This window comes from Sardina pilchardus, chromosome 16 (genome assembly GCF_963854185.1).
Source record: "Sardina pilchardus chromosome 16, fSarPil1.1, whole genome shotgun sequence".
NCBI classification, from domain to species: Eukaryota; Metazoa; Chordata; class Actinopteri; order Clupeiformes; family Clupeidae; genus Sardina; species Sardina pilchardus.
The window spans coordinates 18,856,901-18,876,900 of record NC_085009.1 but is presented as its reverse complement, the minus strand read 5'-3'; the positions used below and the strand labels follow the sequence as shown (position 1 = coordinate 18,876,900).

General features: G+C 43.4%; 2 protein-coding genes across 3 annotated transcripts in view; both read left to right on the top strand.

Annotated features, from left to right (window-relative positions):
• The window catches only part of LOC134059740 (zinc-binding protein A33-like), a 7,186-nt gene extending 4,998 nt beyond the window's left edge, over positions 1–2,188 (top strand). The window contains exons 5-7 of the mRNA XM_062516220.1: positions 1–114; positions 757–783; positions 1,265–2,188. The exon at positions 1–114 is cut by the window's left edge and continues 34 nt beyond it. Coding sequence (XP_062372204.1) covers positions 1–114; positions 757–783; positions 1,265–1,818 — 695 coding nt within the window. The 3' untranslated portion in view covers positions 1,819–2,188. The remainder of the gene's footprint in view (positions 115–756; positions 784–1,264) is intronic.
• A 6,592-nt stretch (positions 2,189–8,780) lies between these two features.
• LOC134060269 (adenylate cyclase type 4-like) overlaps positions 8,781–20,000 on the top strand; it is a 26,253-nt gene continuing 15,033 nt past the window's right edge. The window contains exons 1-4 of one of the 2 annotated variants that reach the window (XM_062516921.1): positions 8,781–8,995; positions 13,732–15,360; positions 17,505–17,702; positions 19,537–19,698. In XM_062516921.1, the coding sequence (XP_062372905.1) occupies positions 14,239–15,360; positions 17,505–17,702; positions 19,537–19,698 (1,482 nt within the window). In that variant the 5' untranslated portion in view covers positions 8,781–8,995; positions 13,732–14,238. Of the gene's footprint in view, positions 8,996–9,540; positions 9,582–13,731; positions 15,361–17,504; positions 17,703–19,536; positions 19,699–20,000 lie in introns of those variants that run through there. The other variant, XM_062516923.1, reaches the window with a different exon arrangement.

The following is a 20,000-nucleotide window of genomic DNA, read 5'->3' as shown; positions in this document are numbered from 1 at the left end:
AAGACTGGTCAGACACCAGAATTTACACTGACCAGTGTGTGGGCCTCACCAGGAGAGTGCTGTCCAAAGTGGAGGAGATGCTCAAGACTGAGATGAAAAGAATGGAGGAGAATGGTAGGAACAGATCGCCGGTGTTTTTTTTTTTTTTTTTTTCAAAAACATTTCACGATAACAAATGCAATCAAGTTATATATATTTAAAAACACAAACCATAAAGTAAAACCATAATGCATTTTGTCAAGAATAAAAACAAAAGCCTAAACGCATTTGTAAACTTCTGAACTCATTATAAACTCTTATAGTTCTCTTCAGTCATTTACAGCTTCGGTTCATATAGCCAATTCGCTATCTGACGCATACGTTTCCTCTACTCTGACAACACAATGGAAACTAAAAGCGCCCCCTTCTGGACTGAATTACAGCATTGACAGATACACTAGTGGCATCACCTATATTTATGGTCTACTCTACAATGTGGATAAATAGAGACAGCTACATTATCCCATGGCTATGATGTACTGTACTGCCAACACAATGCTCTAGACTTTAGTTTGTATGGTATAGTTTATACATTAATAATGTCAAGGGCAGGTAAGCTTACAGGCCAGGTATGCAGGGGTGAATTGGTTTCAGTAAATGTGTTATTATGTTACAGTATGTGTTAAGGTGTTTCTCCATTATCAGAATGTCTTTGTACTCACTGCGCTCATAATGAGTATTTTCAGTACCTGATTACATTCTATTGTTCTTTTCCAGAGCTGAAAAGGATTCAGGCATATGCAAGTAAGCACATCTCTTTTTATTAAGTCTTCATAAACCTGTGGTTGTCCTCTCACGCTGAACATGATAGAATGGTTCACATATATCGACAGTCTCCGTCAGTTTTTGTGGAAAGCAAACATAGTACAGTACTGAGCTTAAACCAACAAGTAAAATCCTCAGTGAATTGAGCTGGCTCTGCTGACCTTTCGTCTCAGTGTCTGCACTCGTCCGTCTGGTGTTCACAGCGGCTCATTGACATGCGTGTAAATTTGCTTAGCTTAAGTGTGCAAACAAGCTTTACTTTGAATGAGCTCACTTCAGAAACACTTGTGGAAAGTTCTGACAGCAGAAATGTGTAATTACCTGTAACAGGTCTTCGATTAAAAAACGGACAGTTCTACTGTATGTTGTAATTTCACTTGATAGTAAGCTTTCATCTTTTATTTAATTGTATATATTTTTTTGTGTTTTTTCTTTCTCACCCCTCCACCCCCGACTCTAGTCGATGTGACCTTTGACCCTGATACGGCGCACCCCAACATCCACTTGAGCGAGGACGGCAAGCAGGCCGGGCGTGGCGAGACGCTCAAAGAGCTGCCGGACATCCCAGCCCGGTTCGACCCGGTGCTCTGCGTGATAGCCAAGCAGGGTTTCTCCTCCGGCCGGTTCTACTATGAGGTCCGAGTCGGCAGCAAGACGTTCTGGGACCTGGGGGTGGTGTGCGAGTCGGTCAACCGCAAAGGCATGATCACGTCCAAGCCCGAGAACGGCTTCTGGACCGTGCGCCTGCGGACCGGGGACGAGTACCGGGCCCTCGGGTCGCCCTCGGTCCAGCTCGCCCTGCGCGGCCGACCCCGGAAGGTCGGGATCTACGTCGACTACGAGGGCGGGCGGGTGTCCTTCTACGACGCGGAGGCCGGGCGGCACTTCTACTCGTTCACCGGACACTCCTTCACCGAGCCGCTCTACCCCTTCTTCAGTCCGGGCGTCGCTGACGACGGGAAGAATCTTGAGCCGTTGGTTATAACAGCTGTCAGTCAACCGAGCGGATTGTGACTGTGAACTATCAGTGTAGGCCATGCAAACATTTATGCCAAACACAGATTTAGAAAGAAATTTGTAGTCCCAGTTACTCTGACTACAGTACGTTCAGAACGTCCACTCATTCTCTATATGTACTATATAGATATTATATAGATACTGTATAAGTATTATCATAGATAATCACTATACTGTATAGGGCACTATATTGTAAATGAGAAGATATTCCAAACGCAGGGTCTGTGTTCTGTGTCAGGAAATGACAGAAATGTACATTATCACTCATTCCACATTTAACAAATGATAACCCTTTAAATGATTTACCCACATACTGCCCTGGCCTTCCACTCCACACATATCCATACAGTATATCAATGAGGGCATCAATGAGGTCAGATCATTGGAAGAATTTATGTTCAATGTAATCTGCAAAATAAAAATATATTCACTGTGAAATCATTGTCCTGAGCTACTCGATATCAACATTGAATGCAGTATACATGACAAGCTTGTAAATATGATCTGACATTTATAACATTATTAAGGAAGATGTGTCTCTAATCTCTAACGTTAATGCATATGATGAGCAGCATACAGTTATCTAACTCATGAGAGTCATAAACAACTATCAGCATAACTGGTGGGCAGCAATATTCACACACTAACCCCCCCCCCCCCCCCCCCCCCCCCCAACAAAAAAAAGGGAAAATATAATGTAATTATAGTGCTACTTGGAGTTTCAGTTTCAGACAATTACTGTACCTTCAGGTGCTTTTTTGAAGAGGGTGTGAGTATAAGGAGAATCGCCCCATTTGCAAAGCCTTTGCCTGCCCAGTTTCCAACAAGAAGGACCCCTGTAGGAAAACAACAACAGTCTTCGGCCTCGGCCAATCAGGGACCAGCACAGACCATTACCAACCAAACTCATTGAAGAGGGAGCCCCTCAGAAGGGACCTTTTTTTGCATGCGGCTCCCACAAAGGTAAACACAGCTGCAAGAACAGACTGCATATATGGCTCTGTCCAGCGGAGACGAAAGGTGTGTTAGTCTGTCACAGGTGAGTTGAGGACGAGTCATATGCTTAAAGGTGGGTTGGCTGAAATGTTTTTCTTTTCTTCAATAATGACGAGAATTTTCCATGTGGACAAAACTGCGAAACTGTTCAAAACTGTAGAATAATAACCAGGCTTAGATAGATAGATAGATAGATAGATAGATAGATACTTTATTGATCCCAATAAATTCAAGAAATTCTTATGTACTATTTGCAGATTCCAAGTGCACTGGTAATATTTGTTGATGATATTATTTCATATAGTGAAGTTTGTCATCATCATGACATCCATGTTTTGATGCGATATTCTGGTGAGCCACTTATGGACAATGTCAACATTAATGTATCAGTGTGGACTTATCAGTGTGCATTGATGAGACCAATGGCAATACTAATGGCAAGTTTATTAGCCCATTTCATACACAGGTGTGACACATAATGTGCTTAAAGTAAATGGAATTGGTACACATTTTGAAATAAAAATGCCTAAAATATAATATACCAAACTCAATGTTAGCCTCATTGGATACTGACACGGTTATGCCAATGACAAGGACATGGGCATGTAAGTCTGTAAAGAATGTAAGTCTACATAAATGTTACAACGACAAAATTACTCTTCTGGCAAATGTAAAAAGTCAGTCAATGTATAGAGCAAATTCATTGCAGCCCTCTATTCTAAGATATAAACATTATATTGTACGCTTCTGCATGTAATGGGAAACGCAAATTCTTCTGAAAACAAAACCATAAGCAAAAACCCTTAATTACAATATTTGCTTAAGTTCTGCTTTTTCTTTTTTTTTTTTGAAAGTGTGTATACACCTTGACTACTGGTTCTAAAGTGTTTCTCTCTGACACATTCTGTTCGTTAACTTGTTTTCTGGTTTACAGTAATTACCCTCTAAAAAGACTAATTATGAGATGGGACGAGATCCTCATGCTTTTTGCTGCAGGTGTGTATATTTGTATATTTACCTATTGTGTGTGTGTGTGTGTGTGTGTGTGTGTGTGTGTGTGTGTGTGCGTTTGAGAGAGAGGGAGGGAGAGAGAAACTTGATACGGTATATGTAATGTTCTGTATCTGTCTATTCTATTTGTGTCTGCTGTCATTTTTTTACACAATCATTCATAATCACCAGGATTGTAGCCTATTCATAATACTGCAGTAATTATCAAGCAGAAGGATGCAAAGGGCTGGTCATGATCAGATCGTGAATGAAATGTTATTCCATAAACTTAAATGTAAATGCAACCTCCTCTACTGTTTCCCACAGCGATCCTCTCTCTGATTCTGACCGTCTGTCCGAGTTTCCCACCCCGAGTCCTCCCTAAGGAGTACCACTTTGTGTCCCAGAAGAAGACCTGGCAGGCCGCGCAAAGCTACTGCCAAGTGAACTACGACAGCCTGGCGTCCATCGCCAACATGGCGGAGCAGGCCAAGCTCGATCAGCTTCTGAACATCCACAGAGCGGACATGAACGGGGGCAAAAAAGTCTGGACTGGGCTGAGCAAGGAGGTGTGGATGTGGTCGTTACAGGATCCTAATTTCTACAGCGCGGGAAACGTGGGGTTCAGACACTGGGCCGCAGCTCAACCAGACCAATGGGACTGTGCGCTGCTGTCGTTGGCTCAAGGCGGCTGGATAGCCCACCAATGCACTGACCAAAAGAACTATATCTGCTATGATGATGGTAAGTTCTGTTCGATTAATTGAAGTAGGGTGACCAGATGTCCCCGGTTTCAGGGGACAGTCCCTGTTTTTGGTTAACTATCCCCAGGAAATATACAGAAAAACTATATGTCCCTGTTTTTTGAAGATAAAACTTGGTTTTGGTCTCGGACATCTGGTCACCTTAAATTGAAGGAGAGTTGAAAATAATTAGCCCTAGTCAAGCACAGCACAGCAGTATCAGGCTACCTCAGTGCACCACATGGGCTTGGTGGCCATGGGGACACTGGTTCAAATCTGAACGCTGTGGTCATCCATGGTGCTTAAGCATCTTTGTAAGCTGTGAGCATCTATCAATAGCCTATATGCAATGTACTGTATGCACACCTTGTCAATACTGTGTCAATATATAAATACTGTGTCATTTGAACTGGATGATCTCTATAGCCTCAGATTAGAGATAGATACAGACGGTTAGAAGGTTGCCGCCCCCTCTGTGGGGGAAAACATGCTAACATCACACATGAAAGTCAATGGGCTAACTAGCTAGCAGAACACAAATGTTTTCCCCCACGGGGGGTGTTTCAGTCATGGTTAACACGGTAACTGGGGGCGGTAACTACGATTATGACGAGATGCCGTCTGTATGTATAGCAAAGATACAAAAACATTTTTTGTTTGTTCTCACACTCAGACAACCTGGAACAGCCCTTCCTCCTCAAAACAAGCTCTTGGTCATGGAGCCACGCGCAAAGCCAGTGCCGAACGCACCACAAAGACCTGGCCAGCGTGCGGAACCTGGGTGAGAATGACCAGCTGGTGGCCCTGCTGAACTCATCGGGCAGGCAGGAAGCCTGGATCGGCCTGCGCCGAGTGGACTGGGAGTGGAGCGACGGGAGTGACCGCTCCTTCATGTACTTTCAACCAAATGCGGGCAACACAGAGACGGAGAGCTGTGCCACCATGGATACGCACATCGGCAGATGGGAAGACGACTTGTGTATCTCCGAGTACCCGTTTGTATGCCACACCAGTGAGTCTTTTTTTCTTGTATTTCAATTTTGACATGAAGTCTGCATAGTCATTCAGAAAAGTATTTAATCACAAACAATTTACCAACTCTGTGGGTTTGTGGAAGGGGGGTTAATATTGATGTCAAGGCTCCAAAATGTCACAGTGGTCTTCCCCAACAATAGGACTTACTGACCAGTAATTTCAATGACTATCTCCTCCCTTTGCAAATGTGTAGAATGTAGGTCCTAATAAATGCATCAATTCCCAAGATTCATCCAATGTGTCATTCATTAGTCATGAAGTACAGTATGTCACATTAAAGGCACTATTTACAGGTAGCACAGGCGTCTCCCTCCCCAAAAATGTGTTCATTCATAGAACCTGGAGCCATTTTTTTGTTTGTTCTGTCATCATGCAATGTGGTTTTGTTTGTTTGTTTGTTTGTTTGTTTGTTTTTGTGTGTGTATTTTTCTGTTTTGGTGGCTGAACAGATGGAGCACACAGATTGATTCTGAGGATAAACGTAACTCTGCAGACCACTAGCGTAAACCTGACGGACCCTGCATTGCAAGAGGCAGTCTTGGTGCAGGTGTGTATGGCCTGTGGGGGCCTGTATAGTGTTTAAACAGTGTTGGTCCACAAAATGCATATGTATACATGTACTGTATGTATACAGCTTTCATACAATCATGTATACATACATACATATTATTTAAATAGTCGTTATTTATTATTTACTCATCATTTATTATTATGCACATGTATATGCATACTCACACACACACACACACACACACACACACACATATGCATCCAGACAGATACAAAACTTGTGATGACAGTGGTGCTGTTGTTGTTGTTGTAGAGAATGATAATGAAGATGCTTATGTTTATCACTTTGAGTTACATAAACACTTACTAAAAATATACTTTGATAAGAATATTTTTTTTATATTCCATCCAGATTAAGCAGAGCCTAGAGAGGCAGGGTGTCCCAGCACACACCAACGTGATTTGGACAGCTGGAGATGTCTATTATTCGACCACCAGGGGCAAACCCTAACATGCATCAAGGTCAAGGACTAGCTTAAATACTGATACGTTGTGTCTGACTGTAAGGAGTTAAAACAACTAATAATAAACTAATGTATGCCCTTTAAAATGCATAAGTTTTCATACATGTCTTTGAAATACATTGCTGTGTTGTTTTCTATCGCTGAGCTGTCTATGCCCGTCTTGTTGCATATTTCCTCAAGTATCCTATTATGCATGTAAAGACGAACTCTCTTTGTGTTTGTGTAATTACTTAAATATATACTCCCGTACTAGTTCAGTATGCCATAGGTCGGAGACTCCCTTCGGGTGTGGCCTCAATCTGTGGGGAGTTTAAGTTGCCTTCAATGGCATTGACAATAACCAATAGTCACCAGCAGGGGCTGCTAAAGAGCTTTTATGGGGACTATGATATAATGTCTGGCACTGGACAAGGACTGCACTTAATTTTGTTGTACCTGTTACAATGACAAATAAAGATATTCTATATTCTATATATTCTATATTCTATTACTTGAATGCCTTCTTAGTTGGTAACAGGGTAAAATATCGATTGAAATTGGTGTTCTCAGCTGTAATGAGAGCAAATGTGCATATTGTGGACATAAACAATGTACATAATGGTGTTTTGTTAGAAGCTTTACAGCTATTTATATAATATATCCATGCACAGGTGAGTGGTGGTCCATTTGCACCCCTGAATACTTTGGAAATATAGTGGATTGTGTGACATGATGCAATATTGACTGTTCAGAGGAGACACAGGATGAAACAGGAACGGAAATAGGTGTCATTATGCCTTTATCATTTACAATGTGTTTAAGGGTGATAATATATTATATCACCCTTTGCAGCTGAGAAAGAAAGTGTGAGTTTGCCAGTTTCTGGCCTCCTTTATTAACTATTAACCTGACAAGTCAAATCAAACCTACTGTAGGACATTGTTCTGTTGTGGTCCTCCTGTAAAGTTTGTGAAATATCACTTAATTCTCTTTGGTTCTAAGCCCTCAGTGTATATTGTACAGTGATGTAGGGTAGCCTACTACTGTATGTGCTATACCACAGGCCTATACTATCATTTTGTATGCATACTTCCACATCTATAATTCCACTAACACATCTATATGCACACATACTAATGCATCTATGCTAGACACAAATTATTTTATTAGCAATCAAATCACTCAACACCTCAATACTTATCATCATTTATACTGGACACTCCATGGAGACTACTCTGATCAGCTACAGTAGTACTGGCCTTTTAATCATTCCAGAGGTGAGGACAAAAATATGGAGCTTTTTAGGGTATGGTCACCACCTCTGGAATAGGCTGCCACAGGAACTGAGCATGGTAATCAGGAAATAGACCTACCTTTCAGAGACTAAACGTTATAGTCTAACTTTACCCTTCTCTTTTTAACTTTTTCGTCTATTTGACCATTTGTGTTCATATACCCGTTTTATTTATTTTACCCTTTTTTTTTCATTTGACATTTTTATCGTTGCTTTATTGCATAGTTCACCTTTATCTTTAACCATCCCTGTTGTTTACTTTGGTTTAATTAATTCAAAAGTGTGTTTTCTTCCAGTGTTTATGTTTTATTAATTTAATCTTTTACTTTTATTTTACAATCTGTATAATAGGCCTAGTTGTATTAGTCATGTTATAATAGTTTTAAACAAACTAAACACAGTTTGATTGATTTGATTAATTTCTAGGATGGCTCCTTGTCATGTCGTTCACATAATAAGGTTAAACCTCCAATCATTACATCCAAAAACATCAAGGGCATGGCCTCTCTCGTCCCTTCCAGTTTGGCCATCAATCGCAGGTGGCAAACGGAGCCAAAGGTTATGTGATCATCGCACCACATGGTCACGCTATAGCTAACAGCTGTCATACACTACACTGCACTCCAGTATGTGACGCTAATGTCAATGCGTCATATTCACACTGTAGGTGATAGTCTAATTGTATTGAATTTGCAGTCGCACCGGTTTGTCAACTTAGGGCGCGGAAACCAAATGGACCTATTTCTAGAACATTGCGAAAGTCGACGTATTAGGGAGATTAATGAAAACAAGAGCCAGGGTGAAGAACAGAGTGGAGTCGCGTTTGTTTTGTTGTAGGCTAACTAATATTGATATGAATCGTTTGTTTAAATATTATTTAAATGTTCACTATATTTGCATAGTCGACGAGGATCATGTTTATCTCCCCTGACGTCCATTCAATACAGTGCTTACGCGCGTGTCGTCTTCATCTGACATCTGATACAGTAGGCTGGAGATGAACGATGTGATAACATCTGAAAAGAGAATGGATTATAGCTTAGATACCACAGGCGACTTACTTTTATATTTGGGTCATCAATAGCGCAACAAGTCTGAGCTGGGTGAGTATTTTACTTAATTCACTCTCTCTCTCTCTCTCTCTCTCTCTCTCTCTCTGCGTGTTTGGCATGGCAGCATGGTAGAGGTTTTTCATTCAGCGAAGCTTACTGCTCATGCACTTCCCTTTTTTTGCATGGAGCCTGACTAAGGCTTAGAAGTCAATGGGTATTACTGTAACTGCCCACTAATTGATAACTGTTCAATCAAGCACACATCATATGGCTGTTGGTAACAGTTTTGATACTTTGAACCCTACTGTCATCCTTGGTCTGTGTGCTCAGAGGGGAACATCACTATCACTTCTTCAGACTGTTTGAGAATGAAATTGAAGGTTGTTAAGTTAATATAACAGTATGGTATACCACTAGAGAGAGAGAGGGAGGGAAGGAGAGAGGGAGAGAGGGAGGGAGGGAAGGAGAGAGGAAGGGAGAGAGAGTTTAGATCAGAGGAAAGGGAAATGGAGAAGAGAGGTGAAAAGAGGGAAGAGCATCAGAAAGAAGAGAAGCGGTGAGAGCGACAGACAGTGAGAGAGGGAGGGAGAGAGAGAGAGAGACACAAAAAGGAGCCAAAGAGCATCTCACATCTCAGGTACAGTGCATCCGTTTTGATTTACGTGTATTTCTTTTAAAGCAGATTTCCTCACCTGTGAGCACACCTCACATAGTGTTTCCATTGAGCAAAGCTTAGCTGGTTTAATGCAAGATTCATTTCAACAATGGAACATTTCCTGTTGCACTTACTGTAACTCTATTGTTGGCTTTGTCTTACTGTAGATGAATTCAATTTGACAGCCTGTACGCATGAACGCTATAATCACAGCTAGTTACTGTAGGTGTGTGTCACTCTTCCCGGGGGAGTTACAGCCATAGGGTAGAGCCTACCCAGTAGAATATACAGAGATGAAGAAAAAAACTAGTTTACTGAAGTTAATTTCTCAGGTGTTTGCACAACTGGATCTCTTCAAGGTGAAGTTTAACTTTAAGCCAGAACAGTACTTTCCTGTGTATAAACAGCAGGACAGTGTTTTATGCAAAATAAAAGAAACAAAACCATATTAATAACTGCCCCAGTGTATTAACGTCATAGCCGCTGCTATTAGATGGGAAATTATGGTAATTTACTTTCACACATAGAGTGACGTTTGTGCTCCTGGCAAGGGAGGAGTTCAGTTTATGGATCTTGTGGTATTTTGCACCTCAGTGTGTTGGCAAATGAGTCAAACATACTGTAGTTAGTTAGTCACACAGGTCGCCATGTGCCAAGGTCAAGGATCTCAGGTCATGGTCACATTCAACGGAAATGTCTAAGCGTATTGCATTATTGAGTTTTGGACACGTTTCATGAACTGAAATACATTATTTGTTTGTATAGTTTCTCCATGCTCAGGAAAGGGTTTTTGTTTCTATGTATCTCCGGTCAGGTGGTGTTCTGTTTACTGCTGAATGTATGACAGTGGTGATTAGGCCTACATCGCTACATGTACAGTATAGCTTATGTGAACTATACATCTGGAACATTTCCGAGTTTCATGTTGATGGATTTTTCACATGGTCTTGAAGTCTGTAAAAAGAAGCACACTGAAATTTGTCCACTGTTATCTCCTTTGTCAGTAAACAACTTAAGTTGACATTATTATTGTATAGGTGAGCTTCCATGTTGCCCTCCCTCTAGGCTCCTATGAGATCGCTGAGTAGCATCTTGTTACCAGCTTGACCCTTGACCTCTCAATTAGGTTAAGAGCCTAACCTGCGACAGGTGATACAGGTGTTTGATGTGCAGTTGTTGATTTGAAAGGGTCATTTTGTTAAGCCGAACAGTTTTAACCAGTCAGCTGTTCAGTTTTATATTATTGTTATTATTAGGCTGGACATTGAAGGTAGACCCTTACAGGTATATTACTGGTGAAGCACATGTTCACCATGTGCTCACTTCAAACGTAATTTTAAAAAAGAGTATATTTGTCTGTGTCACAGTGTTGTTAGGATCAGTTATGGTCTGTATTGATGCAGAGGCTTCTTATCTTTATGATCAAGCAAGGCGTACAGACAGTGGTGTATGTGTGATAGGAAGCCTGTTGTCATTGGATTTGCATGTGAAGTCAGTACCCCTCTGATGGCTTGAACAAGCATGCTGATTTGCAAATGGCGCTTTGAGATAGTGAGTGTTATTTTAAGAAAGTTTTGGAAAAGGCGAGTTTGACTGTTAATTTAATTGGTTCTGCTTCCTCAAGACCAGTGACACAAATGTCAGTACACAAACCTTTAATTCAAGATTCAAGATTTGTATTTGTCATTAAACAGTTTCCTGTACAAAAAATAGTTTTGCCAGCAATACCAGAAAGGTGCAAGAAGTCTAAAGAAGACTAAAAGTGACAGGTAAAAAACAAAGATTTTCAAGTCATACATAGAGCATCATAAATAGTAATAATAATAATAATGATAAAGTGAGAGAGTCTGTAGTGGCAGCATGACTGATCTGGAGATTACTAATATTGAATCATAATTCATAAAATTAAATAAACTGGCCATTACTTATCAATTATGGATAAGATGATGGAACGGAATTGTTAGAACGGAGCAACTCATTTCACCAACGTGGAACCACTGATGAAAAAAAAATCTTGATTTACGCTGAATTAGTTGTCATGGATCATTTTGACTGTGTCTGTGTGTGTGCAATGACAAAGTGAGATGGCAAACAGACAGTCGCCAGAAGAGTGTGTACGTATGTGTGTGTACTCTGCATGGGTTAATAGCCACTGCTTATCACACTCTTAAAACAAACGTGTTGTCCCTATCCGCCAGTTGTGCTGTTTTCAACACACTCATTTTAAGGGTGCAATAGAGTAAGTTCTGGGACCATTTAGGGCGCAATCAGGAAGTGTATTTTGTGCACTGCGCATGCACACGTGATGCCTCATACTTTGTGCCCCTACTGCATTTGCGTTTTGGCAGAAGCGCCCCGAAGCGCTTTGATTTGAAACATTTTCAACTCGAAGCGTGGAAAAGTGCCACACGTTCTACAAGGGCCAAACCGACCCTTGTCTGATCATCACACCCATAATGGGCATTGTTCAAATGACTCCGTACGCTTGTTTAGTCCTTCACCCAATCAGACCAACGATCCAGTGCGTCTTTTGGATAAGCTATAGCTTGTGACTGGACCCAAAGGTTGTGGATAGGAAGCAGGGAAGATTAGATGTGCAGGTTTCCAGCCTGAGCTGCTGGGCGAAACTCAGCAGGCAGGGTTCACCCAGCTAAAGCCTACCTTACACTGACAAGATTTGGGAAAGATTCTTGAAAGATTGTAGTCTTTTAACTAATGCCCCTCATTCAGACTTTACTCAAAAGACTACAAGTCTTTCAAGAATCTTTCCCAAATCTTGCCAGTGTAAGGTAGGCTTTAGAGGAAGGACATACTGACTGTACCTGACCACGTATTTATACGTTGACACCCGTGACTGTAATCCACCTTAAAGCATCTGCACAGACAGACTCCCAGACTCCAGGGGTGTGTGCTGTGGCGCAACTGGCTACACAGTGCCCGGCGCCCGCACCACATTTGGGCCCAAGTACCCACAGGGACCTGGGTTGTTTCCTGATCTCTCTCTCTCTCTCTCTCTCTCTCTCTCTCTCTCTCTCTCTCTCTCTCTCTCTCTCGCTCTCTCTCTCTTTCTCTCTATCTATCTATCTCTCTCCCACTCACTTCCTGTCAGTCTCTTCACTGTCCTATCCAAACCTAGATATGCAAAAAAAAATCTTGCTGTTGCGTAAAAGCGTCTGCTTGATAAATATTTCTACAGCACATTCTTGCATGCATAACAGCTTGCAGAGCCAAGCAATCCATCAGACTTGAAGGCCTCCCAGGAATCTGTTCCTGGGTCGGGGCGCCGCATGTCTAGTTACACTCCAAGAGCACTTGATGAGTCAGAAGAGTTTGGCTGAACCTGACTGTGGTTATGCGCCTTGGTTTGGACCGACAGGCAAGAGAGAGAGAGAGAGAGAAATCAAAGAGAAGATCCCGGGGCTGTTTTGCACTGTAGCCTGAAGGGAAATGATAGATAAGCTTATACGCATTTTGTCCAGTATTGAGAATGTATCTGCAAACGGGGAAATAGATAATAGATACTGTATATACTTTATTGATCCCCAAGGGGAAATTTAAATGGTCAGTGTGGCTTTGTCTCTTCAAAAAAAAAAACTTCCAAAGAAAGCTTGTGGGATGTTCACTGAACCGTGATCTTGTAGTTCAACAACTATAGCGCTGCCAGTTACTGCCCAGCTTACAGTATGCATTGGGCCCATAGTCTGTGATAACTGTATGATTTTTCCTTGACTGCGTGTTGTGAAGATGCTATCTATGATACCAATGAGATGAAAAACAAAATACTGATAGTATCATCAGCTTGTTGACATTTGAAAGAAACTATTCCCGAAGCTATTCGGTAACCTAACCAGTCTCTTTTTTCTTTTGAACGTGCAGTGTCTCCCCGTTGTCTGTGGTCTCATGGTAGAAATACATGCCAACTTCCTGCTGGAAGTCCACATACAGTATTCATTCAATCTGCTTTTGTTATCACGTGGTTTCATGTCACTGAAATATGTAGTAGGGAATGAGGTAGTTGAAGTACTGTAATGTAGTGTATTGTTTTTAAGTGTTTCTTTTGTTTTCTAGAAGATAAAATGTATACTGTTCCCTCAAAAACTCTAATATAGTGGCTTGTTTGTTTGTTTTGAAGGGTTGAAGTAATACCCTGATTACGACAGGACAAGCTAAGCTAAGCTGAGCTGTGTACCATCTAAGAAGCACGCTACTCATCGAGTGACACAGCTGTAAGAAAAACAAAAGAGATCTCCACCCATTTCAACAGCGCCCTTGCTTGACAGGATTTATGTCTGGATATACTCGAACTCTGCACTGAAGCCTTTTCTATTTAATTCTTACTATTTATTTTTATTTATGTAGCGAATGGGACAGGAACACGTAGAGGCAGTAAATGTAGTCAATACAGAAAGACAAGAAGACACCGACAGATGAAAATCTGAATAAACAGCCAGGTAGATATACTAAGTACACAAACAGAACACACACAGACACTGGTACACAGACAGAGACAGTGACAAAAAGACAGAAAGAGAGTCAGGTACTCAGACAGACAGAGACAGACAGACACAGTCAGTCTGTCATAAAACCTGCTAGTCAGTTAGTCACACATTTGGAGACGGATTGGTTCTCAGGCATTCAAATGCGCAGAGCGAAATACGTCGTCTCTAGTGAGCTTGCCATGCAAGGTGACCCTCAAGGTTACCTGGAGATGGCGGGAGAGGCCGTGGGGGAACTCAAGAAGCCGAGCAGCAGTTATGGAGACGACAGCGGCTCCAACATCAACACCATGCTGGAACTGTCAGACCTCGCCGGACTCCACACAGACTACCGCCACGCGCCTAGCGCCATACCGGCGCACAGTGATGACGTCATGACTCGCGCTGATGACGTCAGGACTCCTAGCGATGACGTCACAGTACAGAGCCGTGACAACCAAGCTAGTACAGATAGTGTAAAAGACCCTAATGACGCCGGCGGTCAGACACACCCGGGCGATTCCGAGTCTCTCGGTGATGACCTTGACAGGACGCGGGAGGACGTCGGCAGGTCGTCCTGTGACGCACAGCCCTACATCGAGGTGGGCGTGGCCCGGGTGGAGCGGGCCTCTGAGCCCCTCCAGGCTCGCTTGTCTCACCGAGACGCTCGACCGGACCAGCCGTCGTCCGAAGGACCCCCCCCAGTAGCTCCCCTGTCCTCCCCCCAGACCCCTGCCAGTCATGCGGACACAGACTCTGACCCGACGCAAGGCGGCAGCTCTGACCCCTTCCTGGACTCGTTAAACGCCAGCACAGGGACAAACGGCAGCAGCTCGGACCCCTTCCTGGACTCGTTGAACGCCAGCACGGGGGCAAACGGCAGCAGCTCTGTGGGTGAGCTGACCCCCAGCACAGCCTCCCTGAAGGACAGCAGCTCGAGTGACCGCTCTGAAACCCCCACGGAGAAGTCTGTGGTGCCCTCCAGTGGGAACGCCAACGGCATCTCGTCAGACTACCACCCAGCCACCGGGGACTCCACTGCGGTCAACACTGGTGGCGGTGGCGACGGCGATGGCGAGGTGGTGGTGACCTGTGACCTGGACGAAGAAGCGGCCGGCGACCCTCAACCCCGGAAGAGCATCAGCGAGAACGTGGGCTGCTGTTGCCGGGCGGTGCAGGGGGCGTTCCTCCGTTGCCAGGAGGAGACGCCCGCCATGGTGACGGGCACTGTGCTGACCATCCTCTTCTGCGTCACCATCATCATCATCATCCCCGCCACTAACAGGGTGAGTCACGCTCATCGCCCTCCTCCTCCCTCTTAGTAAGAGAGAAAAGTAAACGTTTTATTTATAATTATTATAATTATTTAAATAGAAACAATCATAAAGCACATTTTTCATGCCCACAATGCAACACAAAGCTCTTTACATGTACAAACGCAGACAATTAGAACATCCTTACATTAGTCCATTGGTTAGATTTAACTAGCTGAAATGTCCATGTTTTTGTCGTCGCAAGTACTGTTAGTCTCAGCTGTACTGTACCTTTGGCAGTTTGACTGAAATTTCATATGTGAAAATGAGGTCCAATTCTTTCATGATCACATGAATTTGATGAGCTTGTACAGTTTGGAGCCCTGAATATTTTTGGTAAAACCAATACTTTTTGGTGATGTGATGGCATCATAAAATGTGTGAAACAATGAGTAGAAAAGGTATCACTTGCGCTCAAGCCTTGACGGTGCTCACAGTCCAGGACCACAGGATCAGAAACGCTGGCTGGGCTACTTCAAATAGACTAATCCAGAGATGACCAGAGCACTCAGATTACTTAATACCTTTTTTATTGTGGTGCACAAAAGACTGACGTTTCGACGCACTGCGTCTTCCTCAGAGTGAAACAATGAGTTCAGCCTCTGACTGATGCTGATTTAGCAATGTTCCCGGACTTGTTGTCATCAGGATATTGAGATTCAGGAAGTTGATCTAGTGCAAGCTGAGTAATGTGTAGGTCACTCACACACACAACCTCTTAATCGTCAGTTTTTTGAGAACTTTAATCACCAGTTTCTTGGGAAGCCATAACTTTCTAGCCTGGCTAGCGCCTACCACTTCTCAAATGAGACGCGGTCTGGCAACCAGAAGTTCATTTTCTCGTCTTTGAAAAAATGCCCAGATCCAGATACCCAGGCGCCACGGATGGATGTCTATCAAATGTGTCTGTGCATAGCTCATCATCGTCTTGCTTTCCCCCCTGTTCTGTGATTGATCTGTTGATAAGCCATTACTCTTGAATCAGCAGAATACCTGGAAACCATCATGTGGTTCCCGGCAACATTGCCCAAGAAGTTGCCTCATGTATCCATGTCTGTGCCCATTGGCGTCAATATAATCCCATTTTAAAAAAACAATTTAAAGGGTCATGATCCTATACCTGATCAACAGCTTTGCCTTGTGCAATATCATTCTGGGCATGCATTGACTTCACTGATATATAGGTTCACCTAATATACATTTTGAGTCAGACCTTATTTTGCTTGGACTATGTGTGTTCAAAGTATGTATGTTTAGACTAAGGTGGTACTGACTGAAGTAGTCAAGAGAACAGGTATCCATAATCAAAGAAACAGTAGCAGTTAAAGTACTGCTTGCCAACACCTCACCAGTAACTGACCAATAAGATTACCTCATCTCCCAGACCTTCCCAACATGCCTTTAATTTTTCTCTTGGTCTCTTGTCTAAGTCTCTTGTTTTTCTGTGTCTCTCCATATGTCTATCCTCTTCTCTTCACTCCCCCTCTTCTCCTCCTCTCCTCTCTTCTCCTCTCCTCATGTCTCATCTCATCTCCTTATCACCTCACCTGTCCACTCCTCTCCTGCTCTCCTCTCACCTACTCACTCTGCTTCCCTATTCAACTGTCACCTCCTCGCTCCCCTCCACTCCTCCTCCCCTCTTCCCTCTTTTCCTCCTTCGCCCCTCTCTCCTCTCCTGACGCATCTCCTCTCTCTCCCCCCTTCTCCTCTCTCCTCACCACTCCCATCCACTCTTCTTCTCCTGTCCTCAATTTCTCTCCATCTCACCTCCCCTCCTCCTCCTCTTCCTCTCCTGTCCACTCTTTTCTTCCATCTCCCCGCTTCTCCTCCTCCTCCTCTTCCTCCTCTTCCCTCTCTCCTCACCTCTCCTCACCACTCTCTTCCTTTCCTGTCTTCTCTATCCCTCCATCTCCCCTCTCCTCCTCCTCTCCTCCTCTCCTCCTCCTCCCCTGTCCTCTCTATCCCTTCCTCTCTCCTCCTCCTCCTCTCCTCCTCTCCTCCTCCTCCCCTGTCCTCTCTATCCCTTCCTCTCCCCTCTCCTCCTCCTCCTCTTCCTCTTCCTCCTCCTCCTCTCTCCTCCTCTCCTCCTCTCCTCCTCTCCTCTCCTCCTCTCTCAGGAGTTGCGGGTGCACGTGGGAGCGCTGGCGGTGGTGTGTGTGCTGCTGTGCGTGTGTGTGCTGCTGCTGGCCAGCCTGCCGTGGCAGTCGGTGGTGCGGCGCTGCGGGACCCTGCTGGCCCTGTTGGTGTGGGCCGGCCTCTACACCACCGCCATGGTCTTCACCTTCACCGGGGGGCCCGTCACCGCCTGGGAACAGGTGGGTGTGTGTGTGTGTGTCAAAGTATATGCGTGTGTGTGTGTGTGTGTGTGTGTGTGTGTGTGTGTGTGTGTCAAAGTATATGTGTGTATGTGTATGTGTGTGTGTGTGTGTGTGTGTGTGTGTGTGTGTATGGGTGTGTGTCAGATTGTTCATGGGTGTGTGTGTGTGTGTGTGTGTGTGTGTGAGAGAGAGAGAGAGAGAGATTAAGTGTGTGTGTTCGTGTTTGAGGAGGAAAAAGAGTGTGTGTTTTATGGATTTCAGCGTGTGTTTCTGTTTGCAGATAGATCGGTAGATAAATAGATAGATAGACAGACAGATACATACACAGATAGGAGAGAGAGAGAGAGTGAGATAGAGATAGAGAGAGTGTAAGTGTATGTGTTTGAGGAGGAAAAATAGTGTGTGTTTTATGGATTTCAGTGTGTGTTTCTGTTTGCAGATAGATAGGTAGATAAAAAGATAGATAGACAGACAGATACATACACAGATAGGAGAGAGAGAGAGAGTGAGATAGAGAGAGAGAGAGTGTAAGTGTAAGAGCACTATGGACCTCAAGTTGTACTATTTTCCTATAGTGGCTCTATTCAATCTGTCAGACACGGATCAACTCTGAATTGTGTTGTAGAGCCCCATTCATCCTCTCATTGTAGCCAGTTGCACCAGGTAGGGCATTCACATTTCTTCCCAGCCACTGACACACATTTTCCAACAATGTCAAGGACAAAGACATGGAACGAGATCAAAGACCTGCTCTGCTAGACAGATCTCAGATTTCACACACATTCACTAACAATGGTGCTTGAGTCATTCCCAAACATCCAAAGGCAGTTTTGAGTGAGGGTAAAGACACCTTAGGGTTGAAGTTTACCAGAGGTCAATCTTTTCTTCCTTTTGAACTAAGTGAGCTGAGACTATTATGTAACGTAGATTGAAAGCCTTAGCCCACTGAAACCGAATGTAATGTCTGCAGAAAAGCAACTCATAGTGGGGCTAGACATGAAAGCCTTTTTTTAAATGATATCTGCCTGAATTGAAGGTGGCATTCCATCACAACACAAGCATGTAGTTCATTCTGAAAGACTATAGCAAATGCCATGAACATATTATGTGGGTTTTTAGTATTTTTGATAAAAGAGATAAACACCCACACAATCATATTATATTATATCCAACTTTTTAAGACCAAAAACATCAAAAGTATCTTTGAAATCTATCAGTTAAGGATAGCTTTTATCAGTGGCTGCAGCTGGAAGCGTCTGGCACTTTTTGTTCCTGGAAAATTACCTCTGATTGTTGTGTGGGGAAGGCCCATTCTGTGGAACTCTTCTTTGTTAAGTAACATTGTTTAACCTCACAAGAAACAGATAATACTAAAACCATCGCTTTTAGCTATGACCCTTTGTTTCCTTTGAAGTAGGAGACAAGTTAGTGTACCAGCGCCACATCTGAAACGGCAGAGGGAGAGGGATTAAGGCTTTGGTCACTGAAACATTGGTGGTCTCCCTTTGCCAGGAGCTGGCTTTCTCCCTCTCTCTCTCTCTCTCTCTCTCTCTCTCTCTCTCTCTCTCTCTCTCTCTCTCTCTCTCTCTCTCTCTCTCTCTCTCTCTCTCTCTCTCTATCTCAAATTTAAATTCAAAGTTACTTTATTAGCATGACTGTATGAGAACAGTGTTGCCAAAGCCAGTGTTGATAGAATAATAAAACATAATAAGACCATTTTTAATATTTTTCTCTCTCCTTCTACCCCCCCTCTACTCCCTCTCTTTCTTTCTCTCCTCTCTCTCTCTCTCTCTCTCTGTCTCTCTCTCTCTCCCCCTCTCTCCTGGTGCAGGTGGCGTTTTTCCTGTTCCTATCTCTGAGTGTGTACACAGTGCTTCCTCTGCCCGTGTCCTGGGCCCTGGTCGTGGGCATCGGCACTAGCGTGTCCCACGTCATCATCATCAGTATTTACGTCCCTGTCGTCACACCCGAGATGCCCGACCTGGCGGTGCAGGTAGGAAAGCACACACACACACACACACACACACACACACACACACACACACACACACACTATCAAATATCAACAATGTTGTTTTCATACATGCAAAAGCATAAACATTTGAACCATAGTAAAATAATTAATTGATAAAGTATAAGTTGAACAAATGAGTCTTTAAACTCCACTTCACATCGGGTTCCTGTTTGTCCTCTCGGGCCTTATTTGCCGATATGACCAGCGGACAATGCATTATCTCTTACTTAACTACCCTCTCTCTCTTCGCACGTCAGCACTGCCTGACGACAACACACTTG